We start from the raw sequence: 9,432 nt of genomic DNA, 5'->3' as shown, positions 1-9,432 counted from the left end.
TTGCTTTATCCCGTATCGCGTCATCAATGGAAAAAGGTTTTCCATATACTCGGCTCACTGGTTACGATGACTCCAGCGATGAATAGCGATAATTATTTATTAATAATATAACATAATTTATAATTATTATTATCATTATATTATTATAATTTAGATTAAGTTGCGTACTTTTTTTTTTTTTGTTGTAAATATGTAGGATAATTAGATTAAGTTATTTAGTGCTACAAAGTTAAATATTAGGACTTACTAAGAACTTACTAAACTTACTAAAAAATGTAGCTAAACATCGTCTTATTTGTTCTGCCGTCATTTGATACTGAAACTTAAAAGTTTTTTGACCAATGCTAGCGTTTTCATCATAAGGGTATGGTTTCATAACTTTAGTGGAAAATCGAAATGCAGAATCACCTAGGATCAATACGGTTATTTTGACACCATTAATCACCCTACTTTTGTCTTCTAAAGCAATACAATTTTCTAACTGGCTCTTAAGTGATGAATTTTCAAAAATAAAAGAGTCATTGACTCTTCCAGGATACCCAACATTTATATAAAGAAAACGGTATCTGTAAATAAACAGTAAAATATATTTACGCGTTTATTGAAATTTCGTTGTTTATTTACTTATAAAATACTTACCTATAATCTACGAGGGCAAACAAAACAATCGAGTACCACCCTTTATAGTTATAGTAGTCAACAGCATTCTGAGATTCTGGTTTTATTTCAATGTGGCTTCCATCTTTAATGTTGTTTACAATTAATATGTTTCAGTAATAGTAAATTGAAAACTTACCCATTGCACCTAAACATTGTGGAAAACCAAGAACCTCAAATCCTCTGATGCACTCATTCACCTTGTCGCTTGTTAATGGAAATGCATTCATGTACAAGGATGAAAGAATTTTCCACACCTCCTGGCAAAATAATTTCAGGCAAATGCACTTGCCAACGCCAAGTCAATCTCTTTTCTGTAGTCCTTTTAATAATTCACATAACTCCTTAAAACATTCCAAACTCATGCGAAAATTTTCTTTGAAAAAATTTTGACCATTTTTCTGGCAATCCACTTCCCAGAATTTCTTTGTTCTTTTCTGAAAAAAAAAGTTAATTTTAACATTTATTTAATAATCATTACTGGCGGCACTAACCAAAGTCCAGCACTTCCTCCGGTTGCTAGCAATTATTGTAGAAAGTATTGCTATTTGCTTTTTTCTTATTTCAAGTATATTTTTTCGGTGCATTACACGACATTTACGATATTCAGAAATTGCTTTCTTTCTATTATTAATAATTTCACACACATTATTTATTATGTTTTTTAAATTTTCTGCGTTTTCCATTTTAAAATATTTATTTTACACAATACCAAAATTTTTCTTTGTGTTTTATTTATAAACAAAAGAAAGTTCTTTTATAGCTTTTTTGACATATAAAAGTTCTAAAAGCTGTATAAATGAGCTCATTATTATGTGAACGGTTCCTCATTTATATAAATGAGCAAGTACCTAAATGAGATAGTGCGAACCTGGTATTAGCCTAATACCGACCAAGCATTTCTCCTTCTCTTCATTTTCTGTGTCTGAAAATAATATTTAATTAAATTAATCTAAAATCAACTATTTAAATTTGTATTGCCTATTTAATTCATGAAAACAAAAAATTTTATTAAATACTAGTACGTACTTCTTTTTGCCATTGACATGAATCCATCTGAAATAAACAAACTTCACTTAAGAATATATCTCACTAAAAAATTAAATATTTCATTGATATATTAAATCATTTATATACATGTTATATATTAATTATATATTCAATTAATAAAAACAGATTGTATTTAGGACGTGTGCGAGTTAGGCTAAGTTGATGCTAAACCAAATGGGAGATTTTTTAGGATTTATTGCACTGCACGCATTTTGCCATTTATCAACACGTATCGACACATCAATACATTATCGACACAACTTAGAATTTCCCTCATTTAGAACGCAACTTAGCCTAACTCGCACACGACCTTAATACTACTTTCTCAGTGTACTTGTTTACAGCTCAATTGTTGTTTGTTTACATTTTATATTTAAAAATATATGACAGATACTTCAAATTTTGGTCATTTACCTTCTGGGAAATTTTTTTTTAAGGGTTGCATTCGACAATTTTGGTCTAAAATGAGCTGATTTATTGTAAATCAGCACATTTATATGAAAGCTCTTTGTATGGTAAATCATGCTTATTAGTGATTATAATGAGCAAAACCGCCTAAATGAGATAGTGTGAATGTACTATAAGTTGATGCTAAATCAAATGGGAAATTTTTTGGGATTTTTTGCACTGCACACATTTAGCCATTTATCAACACGTATCGACACATCACTACATTACCGGCACAACTTAGAATTTCCCTCATATAGAACGCAACTTAGCCTAACTCGCACACGACCTTAGTAGAGCAAATATATATATGATGGGTCGTGTGCGAGTTAGGCTAAGTTGCGTTCTAAATAAGGAAAATTCTAAGTTGTGTCGATAATGTAGTAATGTGTCGATTCTTAGGTCGTATGCGAATTAGGCTAAGTTGCGTTCTAAATGAGGGAAATTCTAAGTTGTGCCGATAATGTAGTGATGTGTCGATACATGTTGATAAATGGCTAAATGTGTGCAGTGCAAAAAATCCCAAAAAATCTCCCATTTGGTTTAGCATTAGCTTAGCCTAACTCGCACACATCCTTATCATATTTTCGAGGTGGCTAAGTCGAGACTAAATCGCCAGGGTTGCCATTTTAATATTTTCATAAGATAATATTTTCATAATTGGACTCAAATAAATATAAGAATATAGAAAATGACAATAAAAAATAATTTTATATTCAATGTTTTGTGTTATTTGTATTGAAAAAATTAATAATCGCTATTAGGAAACTTTCAACCGAAAAATGATCACTTTTAGCATATATTTTTCATTATTTAATGAACATTTGCAATAAATTCTGTAAATATTTGTATTTTCTAAAATTTTAATTACTTTTATTTAATATTATAAACATTTCTTTGATAAAATTTTATTATAGTGGCTGATTCCAAAAAAATAATTGAATTTCTTTTCATTGACTTGGCAATATTGTTTTGGTAATTTTTGACATTTGAATAATTTGTTTGTGTTCAACATTGTTTGTAAACAATTTGTATATTGAAAAGGTAAAACATCTTGATCCGCTTTGGCAGCCAAAGTTAAAAAGTGCACAGAAATGTGAATCTGCCTTTAGTTGGGTAGTTCATTTCACTGAGCTACCGATAAATGATGTAGTACAAAAAGCTGAACATGAAAAAGATGTTTTTTTACTTTGTCAAAGAAGCCAATATTGGAAGTTTTGCAAATTAAGAACAGACTGCTTTACATTATGCTGTTAATGGTGGTCACTTTGATTGTGTACGTTCTTACTATCATTTAATGCAAATAGCAAACTAATTGATAGAAATGATCAAACATGTTAGGATGTTACTGATAATAATGATATTCGTATGCTGTTGTCTTCATAACAAATATAATTTTTGACTTACCTTTTAATTCAGATCTTGTAAGGATTGTGTCACTCGTTTGTTATTTTTACTTTTATTTATTGCTTTATTGCTACTTCTATTATCATTACTCTTATGCATCTTTTCATGCTCTCATGAGTGTTACTCTCTCGGAGTGCATTAATGTAAGAAATATAATAAAGAAATGAAAGTTTAGTTTTGACTGGACACTCTTAACCAAACGGACGTGTTTTATTTAAACTCGGTGTCTGACAAATTCAGAAGTGGGATTTAAAATAAAGAGTGCAAATAATAGTTTATTGGTAATAAGTGTAAACAGTTATTAATGAAAATAATGGATTCGAACACAATGGGAAATGCAATTGACTTGGATGATTTTCCTTCGGTAAAGGAAAGTAATTTGAAAACACAATTGCATAATGATCAGGATAAACAAAGTGTCGCCGATGTTAATACGGCAAACGAAAACACCACCGTTTTGGAATTGAAAGCCGAAGTATTGCGTCTCCAGCGGACATTGGAGTCATTAATACAGCCTATCAATGCGGTGGCGACGTCGATGCCGGAATTAAATGCGAATAAGTATTTTGTGCCGAATACTGATCTACATGCAACAAGTCAAACTACAACTACAACAAATACAGTGAGTGTTTCTTTGCCTTCGATGACTGTACCGAACCAATACATGAACAAATATTCGTGTGCATCAACAAGCACAGTGTGGCCTCTGCCAGCGTCACATGTAATGAATATGCCTAATGCGTCTACGTTGGCGCCAGTAATCTTTTCAACCCCTGAGTGTGTGCAAAAGTCGCCGTTGATCGCGCCGAACATAGCTGTAGCTGCTACGTCAACAGAATACGCACCGTACATGCAGAACAGACAAAATCAAACCAATTTGCGTATGCAGTATGAAACAAATATGAATTCGAATATTGCTATGGCAATGCAGAGTGCAAGTAATTACTGTAATATAAGAGAAATTATAGATGCTTTGCCGTCATTCGACAACAACAGTGATGACGTCACATCAGTGCAATTTGTTCAAAGTGTTGAGCAATTAAAGAATGCATACCAGTGGAATGACCATATTGTTCTATTTGCTATAAGAAGTAAATTGAGAGGTGCCGCAAAATTGTGGATCGATTCGCAACCAGTATTTCGTAGCTGGGGTGAATTTGTGGTCGCATTCTTAAATGATTTTCCGTGTGTTTTAAATGCTGCTGATATTCATATGCAGTTAATGAGCAATCAGCAGAGAAAAAATGAAAGCGTTGTTGAGTACTACTATCGAATGTTAGCTATTGGACGCCGCGGACAACTCGAAGACCAAGTGGTCATAAGATATGTAACAATCGGGTTGTATGACGACGGGTTGCGGAAGACATTATCTGCTATGCAATTTAAAAATTGCTCAGATTTTGTGCGGTCGTTGCAGAACAGTAATGTAAGCGTACGAAGACCAGTAGTACGTTACAATGATAATCAATATATGCCGAATAAAAATAACAGTGACTCCAGTGTAACTCGTGTGGTAAAAACGGGACCGGTTTGTTATAATTGTCGGGAAAATGGGCACATTTCGAAAAATTGTCCAAAACCGCAACGAAAGCCGCGTTGTTCAATGTGTTCAGGAAACCATGACACAAAAACGTGTAATAAACGAAATCCAGTAAATGCGATTGAAAAACCTGGTATTATAATTAAAGAAATATGTATAAACAATATTTTATGTAACGCTTTGATCGATTCAGGCAGTGGTGTGTCAATAATTAAGCGTAATATAGCCACTATATTGAAATGTAAACTAATAAAATGTGTGAAAACTTTGAACGGTTTTGCCGGCGGTGAATATGTGTGTTCCGAAAAGACAGATAAGTTGTCAATTACTATTGATGAACAAAAGTACAAGTGCGAAATGCTAGTGGTCGAAGATGATACCATGGCATATGACGTTATTATCGGTATTGACTTATTGTCCAAATGTCGCGTTGTGATTGAAAATGGAAACTGTCAAGTGTTTGCGATAACACCCGAAAATTTTAAGTGCAACGAGAATTTATCGGTAAACGAACAAAATGAGTTGCGTAATTTGTTAAATAATTATTATGATTGTTTTGGCGAAAATCTAAATGAACTTGGTAAGGCGAAAACAACGAAAATGGAGATTGCGGTTACATCTCCAACGCCGATAACAAAAAAACCTTACAGCATACCAATTCCTAAACAACGTGTCGTGGAACGAATTGTTGACGAATTATTAGAGTTAAATATTATTCGAACATCAACTTCAGAATACTCGTCTCCTATTGTTCTTGTATCCAAATCGAATGGTGAAGATCGTTTATGCATCGACTACAGGGCATTAAATGCTGTAACGGAAAAACAGCCATGGTCAATGCCTACAGTAGATGGTGTTCTATCAACTCTTGCGGGAAAAAGATTTTTCACAACTTTAGATATGATGTCAGGCTATTATCAGATTGAAATTGCTGAATCGTCGAAAAAGCTGACAGCGTTCGTCACTCATAATGGTCACTATGAGTTTAACCGAATGCCATTTGGCCTCAAAAATGCTCCGTGCATATTTCAAAAGATGATGATGAAACTTATGGAACCGCTGAGAGGTAAGGTGGTTAGTTATGTTGATGAAGTCATTGTGGCATCTGAAACAGCACAAGAAGGGCTTGAGAATTTAGAAGAATTTTTGAAAATTATTCGTAATGAAGGATTGACCTTACGCCTATTGAAATGTTATTTTATGAAAGGCAGTGTATCGTTTTTAGGTCATGAAGTCGACGAGAATGGTATAAAACCTGGTATAACGAAAACCATTGCGATAAAACAATTTCCTATACCAACAAATGTAACAGAAGTCAGACGTTTCTTGGGACTTACAGGTTACTTCAGGAAATTTGTTCAGAATTATGCACAAATTGCTCATCCGTTAACACAGTTAACGAGAAAGAATATTGCTTTTAAATGGTCATTAGAATGTGAAAATGCTTTCCTCAAACTAATTGAATTGTTAGCTAATGAGCCGCTTTTGGGAATATATGACATTAATAAAGAACAAGAAATTTATACTGACGCAAGCAGTATTGGACTTGCAGCGATATTAATGCAACGTGAAGATAACGGAATATCAAAGCCCATAGCATACTTTAGTCGATTATGTACAGATGTTGAAAGTAAATATCATGGATATGAACTAGAAGTTTTAGCGGTAGTTGAAGCATGTCAACGTTTTCGAATGTATATTTTGGGCAAACATTTTAAAATCTTTACGGATTGTTCAGCTATTTCCAGTATTAAAACAGTAACACCAATGATTCCACGAGTCGCAAGATGGCTGTTAAAATTGCTCGAATATGATTATACGCAAGTCATCGCCCAGGTAATTTAATGGCTCACGTTGACGCAATGAGTCGAGCTCCTGTTGAACCGCCATGCGAAGTTGATGATGTATCTGCAAATTTAATGATGATTGATATTTCGAATGAGGATTGGATTTTGACAATGCAACAGCAAGATGCAAATTTACAACAGATCATTGATATTTTAAAAGGACGTGTCGATTCAACACAGCGAGAGCAGCATGAGAAGGAATTCATTTTAAAGGGAAATCGGCTCTATAGAAGACATCATGATGGGAAAGAGTTAATGGTCATACCAAAAGGAATACGATGGAGAATTGTGAAACTTTGTCATGATGATGCTGGTCATCCAGGTGTGGATGGCACAATAAAACGTATTAAACAACATTTTTGGTTTCCTCGATGTCGAAATTTTGTTAAGGGGTACATCAAATCATGCATTGAATGTTGTTATAATCGAAGTACAGCAAAGAAAGAATGTCAACTATATGGTATGGAGATACCGAGGGTGCCGTTCGAGGTAATACATATGGACCATCTAGGACCTTTTATTAGAAGCTGCAGTGGTAATGAATATATCATAGTGATCGTGGATGCACTAACTAGATATGTTGTAACTGTCGCTGTTAAATCAACGAAAACCAAACCTGTAATAGAAACACTTAATCAACTAACATTGTATTTTGGTCTTCCCAGTAAAATCGTTACTGATAGAGGTACAGCTTTTACATCCTCAGCGTTCGAAGCTTATTGTAATAGTAACAATATTCAGCATATTAAAGTTGCCGTACGCACACCACGAGCTAATGGTATTGCTGAACGTGTGAATCAATCAATTCTCTCTTATTTAAAGACGTCATCAGATACAAAAGATTGGGACACAAAACTTCGTTGCTTACAATGGAAGATAAATACAACAATAAATTCAACAACAAAATATTCACCCATTGAACTAATTTACGATTTTCCGTTAAAAGACATCAGTGGAAATAAACTGTTGGCTGCTGTAACAGAAGAAAATATCAATATCGATAGTCACGAATTAAGCGCACGTCGTGAGGATGCTAAAAAGAACATTAAGGCTGCACGTGAGGTTTGGAAAGCTAGATTCGATGCTAAATATAAAACTCCACAACCGTATAAAGAAGGTGATCTTGTGCTTATTGAAGCAACGCTTCCAAGCACAGGCGAATCAAGAAAACTTGGCATTAAATATCGCGGGCCATATGAAGTGAAGAAAATTCTGCGATTTGACAGGTATGTTATTGGAGACATGGTGGGTGAACAAAGAAAACAACGCCGGTATAGCACAGTCGTTAGCAGTGACAAACTGAAACCATGGTGTTCATTATTTCCTACAGTCGACGATGACTACGATGAAGATAACGATATTAACATATAGTAAACTTGAAACTCGAGGACGAGTTAATGTCAGGATAGTCGAACTGTCACTCGTTTGTTATTTTTACTTTTATTTATTGCTTTATTGCTACTTCTATTATCATTACTCTTATGCATCTTTTCATGCTCTCATGAGTGTTACTCTCTCGGAGTGCATTAATGTAAGAAATATAATAAAGAAATGAAAGTTTAGTTTTGACTGGACACTCTTAACCAAACGGACGTGTTTTATTTAAACTCGGTGTCTGACAATTGTAAATACGGTTTTAGTAGTTAATAAATAAAATAAAATTTGATTTATTCACACACAACACAATTATTTTCTGAATTTTTTATATATAAACCTGGCTAGATATAAATTTACTTTGTGACAATAACTCTAAATAATAGTGGCCAAAATAACTTCAAAATAAGGGTATCATTAGCACTGGTGGCATGTAAAATATTGAATTTTTCCCTTAACGATATTATTTGTTTCAAAAATATTGGTACTACTCTTTGCACTAGATGCTTTTAATAATTTGTTTGTAAACTACATTGAATATTTTTTTGGTCTACAGAATGTCTTGAGTCGCGAATCACTGCTCTAATTTATGCAATTTCTGCAAACATTTTGTTATTAAAGCCGAGATAAGTGCTTTGATTTATTGAATCCTACTTGATCTCGTTTTCTTACGAACGATGAAACTTTCTCTACAGTTTTTAGTGGCAATGGTTAGTTGATGTTGAGTATGTCCGACACAAAGTCAATAATCCCCTAGATTTTTATTGTACTGTGGCATGTTACGAAATTTTTTATTTAGAAAACGCAACTCAAGAGGTTTTGAAAAAAAATGTAAGACAAAACATTTTTTATATAAATTAAAATCATCTACAACTGTAATAAAATATATAGTAATAAGACAAAAATTTTAATAATAAAAAAAAAATAATTATGCGTTTCTCACAAAAAATTACCAAATACAAAAAACGTAAATGTTATATTTACTTTTTAACTTTTAATTGTGAAGATCCAAGAAATAATTCAATTACAAATCAATAATCATTTTATAATATTCGGTGTATAAATATATAAAAGTCTTAAAATTTACTTTCATAATTTCTTAATACCATA

General features: G+C 33.0%; 1 protein-coding gene across 1 annotated transcript; it reads right to left on the bottom strand.

Annotated features, from left to right (window-relative positions):
* Nucleotides 1-229: 229 nt before the first annotated feature.
* LOC119676350 (protein ANTAGONIST OF LIKE HETEROCHROMATIN PROTEIN 1-like) lies at nt 230-887 on the bottom strand. Its single transcript, XM_038087590.1, has 3 exons — nt 797-887; nt 640-742; nt 230-566 (listed from the first exon to the last, which is right to left on the bottom strand). The coding sequence occupies exons 1-3, from the start codon at nt 885-887 to the stop codon at nt 230-232; spliced, it is 531 nt and encodes a 176-aa protein (XP_037943518.1).
* Between the last annotated feature and the right edge of the window lie 8,545 nt (nt 888-9,432).

This window comes from Teleopsis dalmanni, chromosome 2, assembly GCF_002237135.1.
Source record: "Teleopsis dalmanni isolate 2A chromosome 2, ASM223713v2, whole genome shotgun sequence".
NCBI classification, from domain to species: Eukaryota; Metazoa; Arthropoda; class Insecta; order Diptera; family Diopsidae; genus Teleopsis; species Teleopsis dalmanni.
This window is presented reverse-complemented; position numbering and strand designations above follow the sequence as displayed.